Raw genomic sequence first — 21,493 nt, 5'->3', positions numbered from 1 at the left:
AAATCCAACAACACCACCACTACCTATCTTTTTTAGAATATCTGCTAGAGTTAAACTTGGGGTTATCTTTCAATTCCCTAAAGATATTTCCTTGCACCCTAACAGCCTTTCATCCCTCCATCAATGACAAGTCTGTATTCACCCACCCAACTACCAACTGCTTCTTAAAGGACATACAGAATACTTTTCCACCTGCAAGGCCCCCGACTCTAGCTTTGGACCTTTTATTTAGTGCTTTGGGCTCTTGCCCGCAAACCATTTGAACCTCTGGTTCCATGTTCCATGTTTCACCTTTCTATGAAGGTGGCCTTCCAGCTAGCTGTCATACCTGCCAGAAGGGTGGGGAAAATTGGTGTACTTATGGTACACCCTTCAACATTTTATAAGACAAGGTTATTCTTTGCCCACACCCAAAATTCCTCCTTAGTCTCCATTCCCTTTCACTGTAATGAGCCCATATACTTACCTTTCTTCTTTCTAAAGCTTCATATGGATGATAGAAAGACTGCATGGCACATGCTGTATGTCCACAGGACAATTGCCTTTTACTTGGACAGGACTAAGCAAATATGCAAGTCACCCAGGTTATTTACATCTACCACAGAGAGCTCTCTGGGCATGTCAGTTTCTACCCAGAGATTATCTAGGTGGATAGTAGACTGCATCAGACTGGACTACAACAAGTTCAGAATCCTCCATTTCAACTGTGTGCACACTCTACAAGAGCTATAGTAGCTTCTACAGCTTACCTCCACAGCATACCTCTTAGGGACATTTGTAGATCTGCTATTTTGATTCTTGGGCCACATGTCTTCAAAGCACTGTGCCCTTGAAACTTACCTGTCTAATGACACTGGTTTTGGACAGACAGTCCTCTCTACTATACAAGATAGTGTTCAGCCAGAGCACGAATACTGCTTCATAGTCACCTAAGGTGGGGTCTTGGTGGGAGGAGGGGAGTGAGTGAGGGGGATTGAGGTGTGGGGGTCTGGCTTTAGGGGGGATGCTTACCTGGTTTTGCACCCCTTTGCAGCAATTTTTGCAGCCATGGGGTCCCGTGCCGGCTCTGGAGGCACCACTACTGCAGCCATGCGGTCTTGAGCCGGCCCCAGAGGCCGGTGGTGCCACTACCGTGGCCACGCAATCTTGAGATGGCCCTGGAGGTTGGAGGCGCTGCTACCACTACTGCAGCCATGCAGTCTCGAGCCAGCCCTGGAGGCTGGAGGTGCCACTACCATGGCCACATTGTCTCAGACCATTTGCAGAGCACCACTGAGGAGCCTCAGCCACAGCACTGCATCCTCATCCTGCAGCCTAACCTGCTGCTGGGGGAGTAGGAGTGCTCTCAAATGGCTGCCGGGGAGGGGGGGGAGGGAGGCAGGAGGGATGGAGCTGAGCTCCCGCCGTGCGTGCCACTGAAAATTGGCTCGCATACCACTTATGACATGTGTGCCATAGGTTGCCTGCCCCTGATCTAGACCATCCCTGATGGGTGTTTGTCTAACCTGGTCTTAAAAATTTCCAATGATAGAGATTCCACCAGGCTGTGCCCACGAAAGCTCATGATACCATCTACATGTTTTGTTAGTCTTTGAAGTGTTACCAGACTATTAGTTTGTACAGGATAAACTTAAAAAACAACTGGTCTACTCCCTGAAACCATTACTCCAATTTGTCTAGATCATTTTGAATGTTTATCCTGTTCTCTAAAGCACTTGCAATCCCTACCAGCTTGGTATCAGCCACAAATTTTGTAAGTGTGTACTCTGTGCACAGAACGAGTGCCAAAACTTATTCTGGAGGAACCCCATTTGTTATGTGCTTCCAGCATGTTGTGAACCATTGACAATTACTTTTTGGGAACAGTTATCCAGTTAGTTATGCACCCATCTAGGTTGTGTTTCCCTGGTTTACTAATGAGAAGATCATACAGGACTGTATCAAATGATTCACTGCAGTCTAGATATACCAATTCTATGGCTTCTTCTTATCCACAAAGCTGGTTATCTTACCAAAGAATGCCATCTGGTTGGCCTGATAGGATTTGTTCTTGATAAATCCATGTTGACTGTTACTTATCACCTTATTATTTTCTAGATCATGGGTTCCCAAACTGGGGGGCGTGCCCCCCTGGGGGGGCATGAAGAAATTCCAGGGAGGGGGGGCGCGACCCAGCCTCCCCCCTCCATCAAGTTTTGCTGCCACGGTCAGTTCCCTCCCTTTTTTCCCCCCCTCAACAAGTGTTGCTGCTATTTTTGGGGGTAGGGGGGGCATGAGAGTTTTTCAAAAATCAAAAAGGGAGCATGATGCCAAAAAGTTTGGGAACCATTGTTCTAGATGTTTGCTAGTGGATTCCTTAATTATTTGCTTCATTATGTTTCACGATATAAATGGTAAGCTGACTAATCTGTAGGTTTTTGGGTTGTCCTTATTTCCGTTTTTATAGATGGGCACTATATTTGTTCTTTTCTAGTCTTTTGGAATCTCTCCTGTCTTCCATGATTTTGCAAAGATAATAGTTAATGTCTCCGATATCTCCTCAACCAGCTCCTTGAGTATTCTATAATGAATTTCATCAGGTTCTGGTGACTTGAAGACTCTAATTTCTCTAACCAATTTTTAAGTTCTTTTCCTATTTTAACTTCTGAACCTACCTCATTTTCATTGGCATTCGCTATGTTAGGCATCCAATCACCACCAACCTTCTTGGTAAAAACAAAGACATCATTAAGCACCTCTGCCATTTCTGCATTTGCTGTTACTGTTTTTCCCTGTTCATAGATGCCCTGGTTGTAATCTGTCGAAAGAAAGAGAAGGCGATAGAATACCAAAAGGATAGTTTCTGAGCTTTTGTAGATCTAGAAAAGGCATATGATTAAATGGCCAAAAGTATGCTAATACCAGTGCTGAGGAAATACGTTATGTCTGACAATTTAATAACTACATAGTAAGGCCATATGTATATTACCTAAATGCATGATCTGAACATGTTTTTAAATGACAAGTCCCTTAGAGGTAAAAGCTGCACTATACCAGGGGGCTTTTTCTTCCTACTCCTGAACTAAAGACAGGGCACTTTTTGCTGTACGTGGTTGCAAAATCCCAACTGGAGAAATCTTGTATGACCTAATCCTGCAGTAATCACTTGTGAATCTGAGAACTATCTGACTGTCCAATCTGTCAATATATTACTCTCCCCTGCTAGTTGCAGGGCAACCAGATAGACATTGAGAAGACTATACCAGTCCCATAGATTCTGCTGTGTGCCAAGGGAGTCAAAGTAATAGATGGCTCATTGCTATGAATTATGTCTACATTGTCTTATGTATTATTGTATTATGTCAACAGTTGCACTGTCTGTCTGTTACTACTCTCTTAAGAATGTTCCCCTTTTATATGAAGAAGGAAAGATGTGAGAGCCAGATGTATGGCCTTTAATTCCAAATGATTATGTGGAGAATCTTTTGTTGAGATGCTTGGTGATCTAAAAATATGCAAAATCCTGGATGAGTGCCCCATCCATTATGTTTGGTGAATTGTATATTACTATGATGGAGGGCAAAGGGGGTTTGAAAATGACCCCTTTGATAACATGGTGATTCAAGTGAAACTGTCCAGGTTTGGCTTGTAAACTCAAGCCCCAACCGGTGCCTTCATTCAGTTGTGCAAATGGAAAAACAAGTAGTTGCTGCCATAACACCCATCAGATCCAAAAAGAAAACAATTTTATTGGTTTGAGTATGATGAATCTTTAAAGTAGTGCAATCTGTTTTCAGAAATCTTTCCTCTGAAAAGACAGCTCTTCCTACTGCTCAGTCTTGTATAGCCCCTATAAAACATCTTTTAAGTTGGACATAGATTTGACTTTTTGATATTCAGAAGCAATTCTAAATCTGTACAGTCTAGCAGATCATCTTATGAATGTGGCTTTTGCAGCCAGTTGTCTAAATATAGATAACTTAAAGTATTTTTTTTTTTTTACTAAATGCTGTCCTATAGCAGCAAGATCAAGACTTGATTCTGTAGAAGGGTCAAATGGCAAGACCTTGTATTGAAAATACATTAGTGCTGCTGCGATACGGATCTGCTTCTGATGACTTTGCCAGATTAAAAATATGAAAATACATATCTTTTAAAAACTAAGGGTAGTGATTCAGTCCTTTATGGGAAGCAAGGAAATTGTGGATGGTAGGTTTACCAGGCTGTCCTTTGATTCTTTGGTGAGTGTTCTTTATTTATCAATTAAAACTATTTATTGTTATCACATTAGAGAAAAGGATGAATTTATACACCTTTATGGCAAAACCTCCATTTATTGTTTTTCAAAAAGACATCATGGTTTTAGACCTGATCTTGAGTTTTTACCAAAGTTGTTATCTGGGTTTCACAACAGACAATTTTCCACTTTTTTCCCCCAAAGCTGTTTTAATAAGCAGAAATCTGCTTCATGTTCTTCAAACAATAAGCTAATATGCTTCTAACACCTGACTAGAAATAAAGACTTTAGGAGGTCTTCTGGTTTACTTGTTCTGGTAAGAATTTTATGGGTTATAGTTTGTCTGCTAAAATACAGATTTCCTGTTGGGGTAAAACAGTGTTTCTTTGAATGCCACTAGTTAGCAGTAATTACTGTGCATAATGTAACATCTCATTTAGCCAGGGCAGTGGTAGGATCTTTTCCCTGTCTTAAACATGTTCCTGTTTGGGAAATCTGAAATACTACCTTTTGGAAGTCTCTTTATATCTAGTAAACATTATTCTTTGGATTTGGCTTCAAGAGGGTAGTGGAGTAGTGCTTCAGTTGTTTTTTTAATAAGGAGTCTGTTTGACAAGTAGTTTTTTAGCACTGCTTGTCAAACTGTCCTTAAATGGGAATATGTAGAGCCATTTGAAATGAAGAAAGGTGCTTGTAACCAGAGTTGCTTTTTGAGTGCTTGCTCATGTCAATTCCAATTCAGATGTGCATGCACATTTTCATGGAATGGAGATGAGTAACATCTCTCTAAGAAAAACAATTATAAGAGATAGGTAATCATTTTTTCTTCTAGATGACTGTCTACACATTCACGCTTCCTGCCCACCTTTTCTTTGTCAGTCCCGGTTTGGTTTCTCTGTGTCAGCAGTTGGAAGGGGGCACAGTGCCTTCTTAAATAGCCTTGCCATCAGATCATTTGAAGATAGTGAGGGTACAGATGTACTCCGAGAGAAACTTCTTGTAGAAGTTTCTACCATTAGGCTTCACTGGTTGGCGCATTACCCATAGTGTGAATATACAGAGCCATTTTAAAGAACTCTGGTTGTAAGTCACCTTCATTTATTTGGCTCTTACTAGAGTTTAAGTAAATTATCTTATGTTCGCAGTGTATTGATTTGTAATAGAGATAGGGGAAGCATAGTTTTTAATTGAAAAAGCTTGTTCCATTTTACTTATGTCTTCTGCAACATGGAGCATAGCTCATTAATCTAGATGGTGTAACCTTAAAATGCATTTCTATTTTCAATAGGTGAAACTTACTTAATTTTTGTTAATTTAAAAAATAAACTGTATCAGACACCTATCTGTTATATAAAACATTCTTACTTTGTGCTTCCCAGTTAATGGTGAATCATCGTCATCTGCACCAGAAGTTGATAATGCTGCCTCTGAGGCTATTATGAGTTCTGTAGAAACCTCCATGTCTACAGATTGCACTAACGCAGAACCTCCATCAACAACAGAAGCAATTAGTTACTCTGAAAACAGCACATCTTCTACAGGCCACATTGTGTCTACAGGACATGAAGCTGTAACTACCACAGACTCTGTGTCCTCTAATACCAGAAGCAGCACCACTGTCGAAGGAGCAAAACCAAGGGACTCTTCAAGTGCATCCGGGGAACCTGTAAGACAGCAGCATGGTAGTGCCAGTACAGAACCCTTGCCACCAGGGTATGTAAACTTGATTTTAATTAATAACATGATCTAATCCTATCTGGCCTTAACACATTTATATATAGACATAGAGATTTTGTTTCAGTTCTGAATTGCCAAATAGAATCCAGTTGGCTGAGACATTGGTATTTGATTTAAAATAGTTTTGCGGTGTTGCAATCCTAACTGGTTGGAAGCTTTTGGTGCCAGAAACTAACAACAGGCTTCTCATTTGCTGAGACAGTGATATGACCTATATAGAAGAGCCTTAGGGCATTCTGGGCAACAAAGAATCTTCATTTGACATATTTAAATGTATTCCACATTTGGGGTATAGTTCCTTACTCATCTGCTTTTTAAGCTTGTTACACACACAGGGATAAAAAATGTGTGTAGGAAGGGAAAGAAAGAATGCTGTAAAAATTACTTGAAAATGCTTTTAGACACTAACAGTGGATCTGGACTTGTCCTATAAATATTCTGATTATAAATAAAATTGTAAAGGGAGTGTGTGGAATATTTAAAAAACAAAGAATAGAAGTGATAAACATTTCAGTTCATGATGGTGCTTGCAGCTGCTGCATTGTCTGTGAAGCTATCTTATTAGCTGAGTATCCCATGACTTGGCAGACTAGACTTGAGAGGTACTTACGTGAGGTAACTGAAACCGAAGCACATTTTAAGAGTATACTACAACATAGGTTATCTCCATGCACAGCACCATTCATCCACGGAGCAAAGAGGACACGAACACGGCACCGTCCCACAACAGATAAAGACGGCACCACCAGAGCCACTCAGAAATACCACTCTATCTTTGGCACCTCCCTCGCTGCTTTTCGGCACTGACAAATCTCCTGTGACTTAACTGACTGAACCTCCCAGGTCACCAGCTCTCTCCAGCCATAGTGACCACAAAATGGATGAGCCAACTCTTGCCATGTGAGCTCCAACTTTTGCAGAGCTGCCTGCCCCCTCCACCTCTCGTGCTACTGTATCTCATACAGAGGCAGCAGTGTGGGGGAGGGGGAAGCAGGTGGGAGTCCTTAGTTGGCTTCCTGCAAGCACTGGTTCCCGCCTCCCCTGCCTACATGTAAATGTGTAACCGCTGAAATTTTCAGAAGTTACATGTTTACAAAAGTAAACACATTGTGACATCCCTAATGCCAAGCAGGTACATGGCCCTAGCAGCATACATTTGCAAGACACTATGCTTATTTCAGAACATATTATGGACAGGGCAGTTGGTTCAGCATTCTTAACCTCTGCTGTCTCTGACTCTGAATCCTGCATTCCTGAATGGATACTGCTACATAGTAACCTGTAGTGAAGAACCCGAAGGGATAGCACTTGAAGAAGAAAAGGAAATTACCTTGTGCAATAACAGTGGTATTCGAGATGTGTGTCCATGTGGGTGCTCTATTACTCACCCTGATCCCCTATACTTTGGAGTGCGCATACTGCTCTGGAGTAGAGAAGGAACAGAGGGTACAGCCACTCACAAGATCTGTTAAGGCATGAACGCCTCACACCTATGGTGCACGTATGGCCCTGTTGACTGCTGCTCAAAAATCTCTCTCATGCAGCACTGGGACAACCCAGTACCTATAGTGGAGCACCCACAGTTGAACACATCTCGTAGCACCATCGTTACTGTGTAAAGTGAGTAACTTCCTCTCATCGCTATATTGAATCTAATAATTTGCATGTTGAATAAAGATACTTTTTACTTCCAGAAAAGTATCTGTTGATCTGAAGACTTGAAGAAATGACGGAGCCAGTGCTTGCATTGGTAGACAGTTGCAGTGGTTAATCATATTAGCGGTTAAAATTTATGCTTAATTTATCTGACTTGAGCTTCCAGATACCGTGGTTTTTTTAAAAAAATTTCTTTCTCAACTAAAGAGCTTTATAGTACCTGATATTTTCTTCCTGTGGATGAGCTTGGGTACTGTGATCAAGTCATTTCTCAGTCTTTCCTTTGATAATCTAAACAGATTTTACTCTTTAGGTGTCTTGCTGTAATAAGGCATTTTTTCCGGCCTTCAAATCACTTTTATGTCTCTTTACTACAGCTTCAACATTTTCTCAGTATAATTTTTAAAATAGAATCAGAGGACTTGAAGGGACCTTGAGAAGTCATCCAGTGCTGTCTCCTGCGCTCACCAGAACTGGATGCAGTGTTAGTATCAGTCTCACAGATGCCATATACAGAAGTAAAATAATCTCTCTAATCCTCCTTGTGATAAGCCCCTCTTTGTACATCCAAGGATCACATTAGTCTTTTTTGCCACAACATAATATTTGTCCACTATGACCCCTTAGTCCTTTTCACAGCCACTGCTTTCTAGGATACAGTGTCATAATTTGTATGTATGGTGAGTATTCTGTCTTTCAATATGTATGAATGGCTGTATTAAAACACATTTTGTTTGAATAGATCTAATTTTAACAAGTGCCCCAGACTGTGCTGTTAACTCCTCTGCTCATCTTTATTTACCATTTGCAGTTCCTCTGCTTCATGTGATCCTTGAGTGATAGCTTATATACTTAGGCTTTGCAGTCTGAGAAGTTGACCTTTAGACCAAGAACTTTACAGGCATTGAACATGGACTCAGGTTTCTGATATGGAAACAAACAGTAATAATTGTATTTGGACTTGACCATAATTTAAGTGATTTTCCACAATGCAGTTTCTCATATCTTTCAGGGGTTTCATAGAACTACAGACACTTTGCAGAAATCATGGTGGGAAATCTTGCAATTAGCATGAGTTTTGCTACATTTTTTCAGCTAAGGTAACTAGATATAAGATCGAAGGAGATGAATGAGGATGATGATTGGAAACAAATATAGTCTAGTGTTTAGCCTGAAAATGTCAAGGTATTACACACTTATAACTAGAGGGGCATCAAATGTACAAGTGGAATTTAAGATATAAAGACTTTTAAAAAAGGTGTCTTTTTCAACTGCATTGGTGCACCTGTGTAGAGCCTTGCTTTCCAAGAACATGTAAGCATTGTGGGTGTGGTCCAGTGTCCTCCTGGCATTTTCAACTAAGTGGAGGGAGTTGCATAATCTGAAGTTGATACAGAAAAGATATGCATATCTTGGATTTGTCTATGTGATTTGGTGCTGGCCCACTTTTTTTGTTGGTTCCTGGTCAGTGCTGGAGAGATGTCCTGTTGAGAACTTCCAGAGGTGCCTGTTGATGAAGGAAAAATTTAATGCAGGAAAATATGGGAAAAATTGTTAAATTATTACTTGATATTAAACTTGATTTAATACAGTTTGGGTGACAGCAAGTGGAAAGAAAAGGGTGTGTGGACACTAAAGTCAAATCAATATATATAAAAGTGAATGAGGTGTGAGTGGTGCTCACTTTCTCTTTCTCGGCTGCCGTTGAAAAACTACCCTTTCAAACTAGCTATCGAAGGTGTGCAGGTTCCTGTTTCAGTTTGGATAGGTCATTGGACTCTCCCATTATTGATGTAGTCATGGGTGTATTTTATACTTTGTGTGTGTTTATACTTTCATGTAGGCAGTCAATAGTAGGGATGTAAAATTCCAGTAAATTAGTTAACTGGTTAAACCTTAAGTTAACCTAATGTTCTTCGTCGAGGAGTGGTCACTTTGGGTGCTCCACCTTTGGTCTTGCGGTGCCATTGCGCGTCTAGTCAGAGATGAACAGTATCAGTGCCCACTGGTTTGCCACACAGGTGAGGCAGGCAGCACGCGCGGTGCCGCTACCACACATGCATGGCAGCCATCCCTTCAGTTCCTTCTGTACCACCGTTGGCGTCGGCCAAAACCGCCGTTGCTCTCCTTATTCGCTTACTAGTTCAATGTTGTTCCAGTTAGACCGTGATTCTGTTAGATTGCATTTTTTGTTTGTCTAAGGGTGTGTCTAGACTGCTGTTGCATTCTTTCGAAAGTAAATCGAAAACACGGCAGTTTTTTTCAACCGTGGAAAACCTCATTTTACGAGGAATAAAGCTTTTTTTCGAAAGTGCTCTTTCGAAAAAAGGCTCTATGTAATGCAAACTGTGCTTTTTTGAAAGAGAGCATCCAGACTGCCTGGGTGCTCTTTTTCAAAAAACCGGCTTGCTTTTTCTAAAGTACTGGTTGTAGTCTAGATGCTCTTTTTCGAAAGAGGCTTTTTTGAAAGTAGCTTTAGAAAAAGTCTGTTTCGAAAGAGGCTTACAGTCTAGACGTAGCCCATCAGTCCTACTATCCATGGTATGCCTGGCAGTCCAACCATTTTTTTTTTTTTAAAGGAGAAAAGAAATCTTAATTCTAACTGACTAACTACCAACAGAACTAACTAAACTGTAACTGGAACAATGTTTCAAACCCTACCTTTCCTGAAGGCTTTTGATCCCTGTCTCCGACGGTCATTCCAAATGTGTGCATTGCCTCGGTCAGGCACACATTAGAACACAGTGTGAGCATAGCAAACAGCTTACAGCTTGCACATGGAAGGCATGAGAGCTTCAATTGAAACTTCTCTTACTAGAGACACAGTGAGACGGGCTGCAGATCTGGAGCATTAATCTCTCCTGCGCCAACTGTCACCCCTGGCCATGTCTGAAGACACTACACTGGCCAGCTGACTCTTCCTCTGACCAGAATAGGAGAAGATCCCATTCTTCCAGCAAAGGTGACTCTCCCTCAAAAAAAAAAAAAAAAAAAAGCAAGCACCAAAACACCAACGTCTACCAGGGTTCTGGCCAGGGAGGCTCCAGGATAATCAAGTGCCAATGATTCCTGAGGGTCAAAGAAACAGATCTCTGCCCATATAAATGAGGGAATGTTGATCTTTCTCATGGCCCTTCACGCCATCCTCAACACATCCAACACAGCCTCTTGGTCCATTGCGACCGCTGTTGTGATGAGGAGGTCCTCCTGTCAGGGTTTCCTCGTGAGGTACAGGCCATAATAGAGGATCTCCCCTTCCAGGGATCTAAGCTGTTTTGCAGACGCAACCGATGCGTCCCTCCATTCACTAAAGGATTCCAAAACAACGTTGAAAACCCTTGGGATACATGTGCCTGCAGCAAAATGCAAACAAAATAGATATTTTAATCAGAGATACAAATCCTCTCCTTTCAGGCAGTCTCAGAAATACTTTGACAACAGGAGGAGGCAACTACAAACCAGATGCAGACAGACCGCTAACCAACCAGCCACGTCTACCTCCAGGCAAACATTTTGAAGGTCAGGTCAAGAGTCCGATATCACCCCTTCATACAGAACAACCCCAATCCCACCTACTATTCCACCAACATCTGCTACCTTTCTTCCACCTATGGTCCTCCATTGTGACCAACAAGTGGGTGCTAGAAGTCGTCAGAGTAGTATACTGCATTCCTTTTACCAATGTTCCTTCATCCCCATCCCTCTCCAGGGACCCATCTCATGAGAGCGTTCAACTCCATGAGATCAACCATCTTCTCCACATCAGTGCCATAGAACTCAGAGTCACAGAAGCAGAGGCTTCTACTCCCACTATTTCATCACAACAAAAAAATCAGGAGGTTGGAGACCAATTCTCAGTCTCAGGAAACTCAACTGCCACATTCTGGGGGGAACGCTTCAAGATGGTGACTTTAGCTACCGTAATACCCGCCGTAAATTGACTGGCTATTGACTCTTAACCTCCAAGACACTTATTTTCAGCTATCCATGCATCCTGCACATTGCAACTACTTGAGGTTTACACTGCGTACCGCACATTTCTAATATACAGTACTGCCCTTCTGACTCTCCATGGCCCCAAGGGCCTTCTCAAAACTTACCACAGTTGTGGCTGCCCCCCTCCGCGCACAGGGGATATCTATATTTCCCTATCTCGATAACAGCCTGATCAGAGCGCCCACCCGCCAGGAGGCCCTTGAGGTAGTCTCCCAAACTATTTCCTTATTCCAGACCCTGGGACTCCAAATAAGCCTAGTCAAATGCAAGCTCCAACTGGCTCAGACCGTAGAGTTTATAGGAGCGTACCTCGATTGCATCCAGGCAACAGCCTCTTCCCCGTACCACCACTTTCAAACGATCAAGCACCTCGTCAATGTGCTGCAGTCTAGCCCGCAAGTTCCTGTAAGAACTTGCCTACAGCTTCTAGGCCACATGGCAGTGGCCACAGCAGTGGTATCACACGCCAGTCTGCATATGAGACTGATGCAGCAATGGGCTCAGAATGGTGTACAGACCCCATTACACCAGTATAACAAGCTAATATTGCTCCCAAACAGGATCAAACGCTCACTAGAGTGGTAGGTAGATAAAAAAAAATTGTGTGTGCTGGGGTACCCTTCTGCAGAAGCCCCCCTATGATTGCGATCATGACGGACGCCTCCTCCTAGGGTGGAGAGTGTATTCAGGCCCCCTCACAGTTGAAAGACGATGGCACTGCCACAAGCACTTTCTCCACATCAATGTGTTGGAACTAAGAGCGGTACAGTATGCCTGCCTGAACTTCCTGCAACAGATGTGACGGACAATCAAGTCACAATATACTACATAAATAGGCAAGGTGGAGCCAGATCCTACCGCCTATGGAAAGAGGCGACGCACCTATGATCATGATACATAGATCACAATGTCCACATACAAGCCTCTTATCTGCCGGGCAAGAGCAATATTCCGCAGACACCCTCAGCAGGAAATTCATGTACAACCGCGAATGGGAATTGGATGACCGCATACTCCACAAGATATTCTCACATGGGGGATTCCCAAAGATCGACTTGTTTGCAACCTTTGCAAACAAAAAGTGTCAACAGTACTGTTCTTGTGCAGGCCTGACTCAACAACTGGGCCATTTCTGGCGGCCATCTCCTCAAATCCTTCACTTCCAAGCTTGGCTCTCTTCAATAGAAGCAACATTTATGGATCAGGTTAGACAGATATTAATAAGTATTTGCAGAGTCACAACAAGAAAAATCTTACCTGTACAAGTGGCAAAGATTCTCTTCCTGGGCGAACCAAAGATTGGCAGATCCATCCATGATTCTACTGACCAATAAACTAGAGTACCTCTTACATCTAAAACATACACGCCTCTCGCTCAGTTCGTTAAAGGTACACCTCACAGCCATAATTGCATTCCAACCAACTCATTGAGGACAAATTGGTCTTCACCCATACCATGACTAAACGATTCCTAAAAGGCATCCAAAACATGTTTCCACTGCTTAGAACACCAGTCCCAGCCTGAAACCTAAACCTTGTACTACGAGCCCAACCCATACACCATTTGAGTCTATGGCCACGTGTTCAATTCTGCACCTTTCAATAAAATTTGCTACATTAGTTGAACTCAGGTTGGCTCTAATGGTTGACCCACCCTTCATCAGTTTTCATAAGGACAGGGTAATCCTGAAACTACATCCAAAGCTCTTACCAAGATACTTACCTCCTGCCATTGCAACGAACCTCTCATGTTACCTGTCTTCTACCCAAAGCTTCATGCCACCATGGAAGAAGCTAAATGGCACACACTCGATGTACACTGCGTAATTGCCTTCTATCTGGAATTACGCAGGGCAATTTGTAAAACTAACAGATTTTTCATCTCCACCGCTGAAAGGTCCCTGGGTGCGCAAATCTCTATACAGAGACTTTCCAAATGGATTGTAGACTTCATCCGCCTGGCTTACACCAATTTTAATCAGCAGCCACCTCTGCAATTATGAGCACATTCCACAAGGGCCATTACAACTTCTGCGGCCTATCTTAGGAGCATTAATCTGATGGACATTTGTTGAGCCTCAACATAGTCTTCTGCACACACTTTTGCCAGACATTATGCCCTGGATACTTACCTGAAATGGGGCATGGAATTTGGACACACAGTCCTCACCAAAGCCCAACACGATTATTATCCAAAGCGCCTGCCTCCTAGCACGGGTACTGCTATATAGTCACCTAAGGTGGAGCACCCACAGGGACACTCTTTGAAGAAAAAGAAAAGGGTGTTCACTTCGCAGAGTAATGGAGGTTCTTCAAGATGGTGGTTCCTGTGGGTGCTCCACCACCTGCCTCTCCTCCCCTCTGCTTTGGAGTAGTTGTTGTCCTTCCGGGGCAGAGAAGGAACTGAAGGGACGGTTGCCACACGTGTGGTAGCAGCACCACTTGCCTTGCCTGTGCGGCATACCAGAGGGCACTACTACTGTAAATCTCCAACTAGACGTGCAACGGCACCACAAGACCTAAGGTGGAGCACTCCCAGGAACAACCATCTCAAAGAACCTCCGTTACTGCATGAAGTGGGTAACCTTCTCTTAAACTGGTAAGCCAACTAAGCAAGATCCTTGCTCCGAGTCTGGGGCTGCCGATGGTGTCAGGCTCCCAGTTGGAGACTGCTGGCTGGTCAGAGCAGACCCTGCCTGCAGCAGGGGAAATGGGTCAAGCTCGCCACAGGCACGGGCTGCTTCAGCTGATTGTTTGGAGCAGCCCTTGCCTGCAGTGGAGTGTTCAGCCAGGTCCACCATGGGTAAGGGTTGCTCCCTCTAGTTGTAGCAGCCCCTCCTTGTAGTGGGTCCTGTGTGGCTGGAGCAGCTCCCTGCCCACAGTGGGTGGAGAGCTGCTGAAGCACCTACTGGTTAACCAGAGAACTGATAAGCCTCACCCATTAAGGGTGAGGCGTACCAGGTAACCAGTTAACCATTCACATCCCTAGTCAAGAGTAGTTAGCAGTCAAACTCCACATGGATCTAAAAGCTAGTTAAATAAGCGTAATCACAAATAAAATTACTAATAAATGCAGTGTAGTACACATTGAACAGAGTAATTTAAACTACTTTCACACCATGTCTTGGGTTATATATGTACTATAATCATTCAAGAAAAAGAGATGAGCAAAGTCAATGAAAATGTTTGCTCATTATGCAGCTGCAGCCAGAAAGGCAATAAAATGCAAGAATGCATAAGGAATGGGATAGGACTGTGGTGCCCATCCAGTTCTGAAGCAATAGCCATTATAGCAAACTAGCCACGTGTGCTCTGCTGTAGCAAACTAGCCAAACTCAACCAGCCAAATAGACACATGTGGCTCATGGCTAGCATGTTGGACACCACAGGGATAAGAAATATTACTGTGAATATTTAATTCTAGTCACCAAAGGATGTAGCAGAAATAGGTAATACAAATAATTAGAGGAGTAAAAAGATTTACGTGTGTAAAGAGAATAAAGGTTGAGGTTATTTGGTTTAGAAAAGAGACAAATATGATACAGATATATAAAATAACAAATGATGGGGAATATAGGAGGCTATCCCTATGATTCATCCTTTCACATAATATAGGAATGGGGGGGGGGGGGGAGAGCAGCTAATGAAACTGAAAAACAACATATTTAAAGTAGGAAAGTACTCACAACATAAAACTCATTGTCATTAGATATCTTTAAGCCTAATAGTGCTGTAGAACTTAAAGGACCAGATATGTGCATGCACAATAAGAATATTCAGGTAGATTAGATAGGATAAGGAAAAGTGGAAGGGGTAAGTCCTCCTGCTTCAGAGCATGCATCAACCATTAACTGAAGAGAATTAAGAAGAATTTTTTTCTATGGGCAGACTTATTTTAATATTTGTCCATTAAGATTGTCTAATACAGATTGGACCTTGCTGGTCTGGCGCACTATGGACATGACTGGTGCTGAACAAGGGGATTTACCATACGTGGAAAGATCCCTCCCCTTGTGGCCATGTTGCCACCAGGCTAGGGCTCCAGGCTGCCCCTGCTGCTCCTCAGCCCCCTGGGGCTTTCCCCGGCTCCGCTACTGCTGAGGTGGGAGCACCATGGCCGGAGCTGCAGAACCAGATCAGAGCTCTGCAGCCACCTGACTCTGGAGCTGGGGTAGAGCTCCGCAACCTCCTGGCTATGCAGCTTGGGGCCAGAGTTCTGTGGCTGGAGCTCCGCAGCCTGGGCCAGAGCTCCCTGGCTGCCGCTGGGGCTGAAGTTCCCTGGCCTCTGAAATCAGAACGTGGCCAGGGCCGAGGCTAGAACTCCCTGACTGCTGCTGGGGTCAGAACTCTCATGTTCCACAGATGTTGCCGGACCAGGGAGTCCTAGTTAAGTAAGGCACAACCTGTACTTCCTTTAAGCATCTGATAATGATTACTATGAGGATAGATATTGTGCTAGAGGGATCAAAGGTGTGAGCTATTATGATAACTCCTGTGTTTCTAACAAAAAGTTTATTGTTTATTTAATAAATAGGTATTGATCTTCACTTTGCATTTGCTCCAGCCAACTGGATGGAATATTTTTCAAGAAATTTTAGTCAGGACTAATGACATCCAGCAGGCTGTAGGGAAACAGCCTACAGGTTAGAGGGCATACATTCTATTAGTCCATAGTGAGGAGCATGTTATCACAAAAAAGTCCCAAAGATGCTGTTTTATGGAATAAAAACAGTGGGTAAACTCTTTTTGAAATAAGTGCTGATGAGGTCTCTAAGTACTCTTTCTAGGCTCCTTTTATATGTAGACCCTCTAACACATAACTAATTTGCCTGTTTTTATTTTAAAAAAATCAATACCTAAAATATTATTTGTAAATGTTGATGAAAAATAGTATATTCCTCAATAAGGATGGAATTATCTGGCTAATCGTACAGTCGATACAATTTGCATCGACTATACGATTAGTCAATAAACGCTGCTGTACAGAGCTGTTCTGGAGCCACCTGTGCAGCTGCTCTGCATTTTAAATGTAGTAAGAGCTATTGGGCTCTTACTAAATTTAAAATGCAGAGGTGCAGTGATCAGCATGAGCTGGGACTGCTTGGTCCCGGCTAGCGCGGAGTTCAGCAGTACCTGTTCGTGGCAGACAGTCCAGCAGTCCCTGTCCATGGCCATCCCTGGCTGCTGCTAACAGGGCCTGCTCCCCACTGGGACTCCTGTGGACAGGGGCTGCTTCCGAGCAGCATTCTTATCCCTTCCTCCTCTCCCTTCCCCCCAGTTGCCTCTGATAGACGTGAGGGGGGAGGTGACACCCTGGAGATGGTGATGGGGGGAAACTGGCTTTTAAGAGGCAGTTTTATGAGACTTTTAAGACTATTGTTTGAGAGGCAGCAAGGGGTGGGGGGTGGGGAGAGAACCTCAGAGAGCACGGGGCAAGCGAAGACTTCTTGAATCCCTGCTCACCCTGTGCTCCCTCTGGCACTTCTGCTTTTGAAATGTACAAGAGTCCAGGTGGGCTCTCGTACATTTCAAAAGCAGAAGCGATGGCTGTGGGGACTGAAGCAGTCCCCGCTCACGCTGTTTCCCCCTGTGCCTTTGCCTCCCCTGCAGAGACAGTGCTGGGGGAAACTGGCTTTAAGCTGGTTTCCCCCCAGCACTGGCTCCTGGTCTTCCCTCTTTCTGCCTCTCTGATAGAGGGCAGTAAGTGGGGGGAAGCGACTAGTCAAGTGGGTACTCAACTATCCAATAAGCATTTGCTTATTGGATAGTCAACTGGTCACTTACATCCCTACTCCTCTATGTGGATAAGTACTCATATAGGGCTCAGGTATAGACATTCAAAAATTCTGCCGTGAGGGTGAAAAGAATTAACATAAGATAGGACATACCCCCTCAAAAAGGGTTGTATATTTGATCTTCAGCTTTTAGAATAAAGACTAGAATTGGATCATCCATTTGTTCACTAGCAAACCTTTCTTTTTTGTTTTTTCTGAAAAACGAAGCAGAAGTCCATTTTCCATGTTTTTGTTTGAAGATTTGTCTTTTATTGTAGATGGGAACAGAGAAAGGATCCTCATGGAAGAACCTATTATGTTGATCACAACACACGAACTACGACATGGGAGAGACCACAGCCTTTACCTCCAGGGTAATGAGTTTATGTACTACTTTGAATTTTGTACTTAGGATAGTACCAAAAAGAATTTTTTTTTTTTACATTAAAAAGTGTAATTATACTAATAGTATTTTTTTTTAATCAGAAGTTCATAAAAGCCTAACCACACACATACTGTAACACCTCGCCTCCCCAGAACAACTTTATTCTTTGCTGTTCAACAATCAGGCTCTTCATAGTACTTTTATGTAAATGTTGGTGTTATATCTGTTGCCTTTGCTGATCTTTTGCTGCTAATAATGTTGATTTAGTCTTTTATTTAATATTTAAACGTAAAGGGTGATTATTACTTTTCTTGGTCTGTGCAAAGGAGTAGTTGAGACAGCCTTCCAAGGGAAACACAGTTGTTTCTAGAAATTTACATAAAGTCTCAGAAACAGAAAACCAGTTATATACAACATGTCACATTACTGGATTTTAAGGGGAGCAGCCAAGATCACTCCCAGTGGGGAGTGTTTGCCCCAAAAATGTATACAAAGGGGGCCATGTGAGGTGTCTGTCAAAAGCTTACCTTCTACTGATTCTGTATATGCTATTCATGTAATTGTATAATGTCTGTATGTGGAGTTATAAACATGTACTCTGTATGGATGATGGAAACTCTGTGGTTGAGCAATGGGCGAGGAATGCTCAGCCAATGGCTGTGCTAATGAGTGAGGCTCCAAGGATAATAGATCTCTAAGTGCCAGAGACACACCTGAAGGAATGCCTGGTCACTGACGATGTGACTCACTCCAGCTTGGAAGAGACCAGGGGGATGGATATAAAATGCCATGTGGCAGACTCCATTTTGGTCTTCAGTTTTGCTCCAAATCCCAGATGCAGCCTTGCAGGGAACAACGATCCGGAAAGAACCGTGGCCCCATCCTGACATAGGATGTACACCAGAGACTTTTAAGATCTCTGCTACGAGCCTGTATCGAGAACAGGGTGATTCGATGCATGTAATGTTGTATCCTTTGACAACCTTACTCTCATGCTCGTCTTTTTTAGTAATAAACCTTTAGATTTTAGATTCTAAAGGATTGGCTCAGCGTGAGCTTGTGGGTAAGATCCAGAGTGTAAATTGACCTGGGAACAGTAGCTGGTTCTTTGGAATAGGAAGAACCCGTTCGGGGTAGGTGAGATTGGATCCTATAACCTCTCGCCTGTGTGTTAGGCCCTGGGCTGATTGGGGCAGGGAGAGAGCTGGGGTGTCTGAGGGGTTTTGCTTGTGAGGCTTCTGGCTGGCCAGATCGGCAGCTGAAGTGCTCTGTGGGACTTGTTTGTGGCCTCTTTGGAACGGCCTCCAGTCGGGGGCTGTAAGGAGCCTCGAGTTTGAGCAATTCGCCCTGAGCGGACACCCTCAGCAGTGCCCAGACCCGGCCCAGTCTGTCACACAAGAAATTAAAACTTCTGCCTGTGTTGGAACTGAAATGTTAGCTAAGGATTTAGAGAATCACTGAAAATTAATTTTGTACTGCCTAATGAAAAATATAGCTACTAACATAAATATTTTTATTTGGTAGCTGGGAAAGAAGGGTTGATGATCGTGGAAGAGTTTACTATGTGGATCATAACACAAGAACAACAACATGGCAGCGACCAACAATGGAATCAGTCAGGAACTTCGAGCAGTGGCAGTCTCAACGTAACCAACTACAGGGAGCTATGCAACAATTTAACCAACGATACCTCTATTCGGTAACTTTTAGCTAGCTATGAAATGTTAGGAAATATTTTTTCAGTTATTTTTAATTTTACCACTCCTCAGTGACTTTAGAATTGCACAAACATATACCTTGTGAGATGTTCATCTATAAAAATGGTTAGCATCAATAACTTGAATAATGGATTCTGTTTTATAACCTTTACTTCTAAAGCTGTTATCTATGCTGGATTCTCACTGCTGGGTCTCAGCTCTCCACCTCAAGACTTGTGTAGTTCCCAAGCACTTAAGGTTTATATGTTCCATGGGGCCATAATAATAGGTACAAGTATATATCGTCTTCTGACCTGCGGAGAAGCTTCGGTTCTGCAGCCAAGCCTCCTCTTTGAGCATTGACTTCTTTTGGGAGACTTGCCTTAGGCTGCTGCCTTGGTACTTAAATATTCCTCATTTTCTTTTAATTATCCATGACTTAGTGATTCTCAGCCTTTCGTCAATATTTTGGTACTTCGGGCTTTCTTTCTTTGGGAACTTGTTCAACTGTGAAACATCTTGCATGATTTCTGTGTGTTCTCTCAATGTGTCATTCTGTTCTTCGATCTTATAGCTCAGCAGCTTCAAGAAAAGCTTGTTTTGAGGGAAGTAAAGACATTAATGGATGAACTCTGCTTGGGAGTCAAAAATAGCAAGCAGGAATGTCAGAACTGTCTACAGCTATCTCCTGAGCACTCAAATATTATGGGGATCACGCCCAGACTCTCACTGAGGGACCTCTCTAAGATACCCTCATGAGGTTGGTGTGAGGCCAGAGGCGATGCGTGGCATGGGGTCATGTGCATCCCCAGATATTTGTCTTCCATTTAGCATAGAGATTTTCAAACTGAGATGTGCTGCATTGGGATGCCCCACAGTTTGAAAATCATTGCCTCCTCCCAGGAACTGCTGGATCAGAAGTTTGTGAGTGCTGCACGGCCTTCCCTGTCCTGTTCCCAGAGCTGGGCCACCGCTGCAAGGCCAGATGCTCCCTAGGTAGAATGAGTGATATGTGTCCAAGAGCACACCAACATGCTCTTGCCCTGAAATTGACGAGCCCTCCGGCGCAGCAATTGACCAGCCTCCCGGCACCGGCTTCAACGGCTTCTGCGGCACCCAGCGGATCAGCGCCTATTTCGCCATCCCCGGCGGTGACGTCTGCACCGTCTCCTCCAGCACCGAGACCTGAGGCGGGACACGCCAGTGCCTCAGACTTGGCACCATTGCTAACCCCGGCACCGGGGGCCCTGCCGTCACCCACACCAGATCAGCAGCAGCTGACCTCTCCGGCACCGTCTTACCTTCACTCGGTGCCTGGTTCCCCTGTGCTTCGGGCTAGGGATGAGACTTCAACATATAGAAAGTCATTGTCAAACACCCATTATAGGGACAGATCTCTTTCCCCGTCTGCTTCACCAAAAAGGCGAAGTCACTATCACAGCTACTTTTCCCCCTCGAGGAGTAGGTACAGCCGGCACGATTATAGGGACGCGGTGTATTTAGATGCACATCGGTCCCGTTCACGATCCCGGTCGCCCTCCCGTCTCTCGAGGTACGGATCGATGAGGCGTTCTCCATGCCGCGTCTATTATATCCAGCATGGTAGCGCACGTTCTTCTCGATACCCCTCTCCGTCACACTCTGAACGTTACTGTGAGCGCTATCATAGATCATATGTCGATCGTCCCCAGCGTCACCATTCACCACCATCGCATAGGGGATCTTCTCACATCTGCCAATCACCGTTAGCGGAATACTTACCTCATCGATCACAACCACTGTGCTCACCTTCTCTAACTAAGAGCCCAACAATCCAGTTAGACCAATCCGAACCAGAGGAGTGTCAGTTATCGGAAACAGAGGACCCTAAGATGGAAGCTTCCCCAGCAGATTGCCCATCGTCTTCCCCGGATGAAGCGATTTGCCCAGTTGAAATCTCCCCACCGGATGATCTGAAACATTTTCAGGAACTCTTCAAACGAGTGACAGACATGCAGGACGTACAGCTAGCAGATGTGCCTGTTAAGAAACA

At 43.7% G+C, this 21,493-nt stretch overlaps 1 protein-coding gene across 4 annotated transcripts in view; it reads left to right on the top strand.

Annotated features, from left to right (window-relative positions):
- WWP1 (WW domain containing E3 ubiquitin protein ligase 1) overlaps positions 1-21,493 on the top strand; it is a 162,124-nt gene that overhangs the window by 77,610 nt on the left and 63,021 nt on the right. For 3 of the 4 annotated variants that reach the window (XM_006112979.4, XM_014581648.3, XM_075920431.1), the window contains exons 8-10: positions 5,596-5,929; positions 17,658-17,753; positions 19,289-19,463. In XM_006112979.4, the coding sequence (XP_006113041.1) occupies positions 5,596-5,929; positions 17,658-17,753; positions 19,289-19,463 (605 nt within the window). Of the gene's footprint in view, positions 1-2,191; positions 4,146-5,595; positions 5,930-17,657; positions 17,754-19,288; positions 19,464-21,493 lie in introns of those variants that run through there. The other variant, XM_075920432.1, reaches the window with a different exon arrangement.

This window comes from Pelodiscus sinensis, chromosome 2 (genome assembly GCF_049634645.1).
Source record: "Pelodiscus sinensis isolate JC-2024 chromosome 2, ASM4963464v1, whole genome shotgun sequence".
In the NCBI taxonomy this organism is placed as follows: domain Eukaryota; kingdom Metazoa; phylum Chordata; order Testudines; family Trionychidae; genus Pelodiscus; species Pelodiscus sinensis.
The sequence above is the reverse complement of the archived record's forward strand: the minus strand, read 5'-3'. Positions and strand labels throughout refer to the sequence as shown.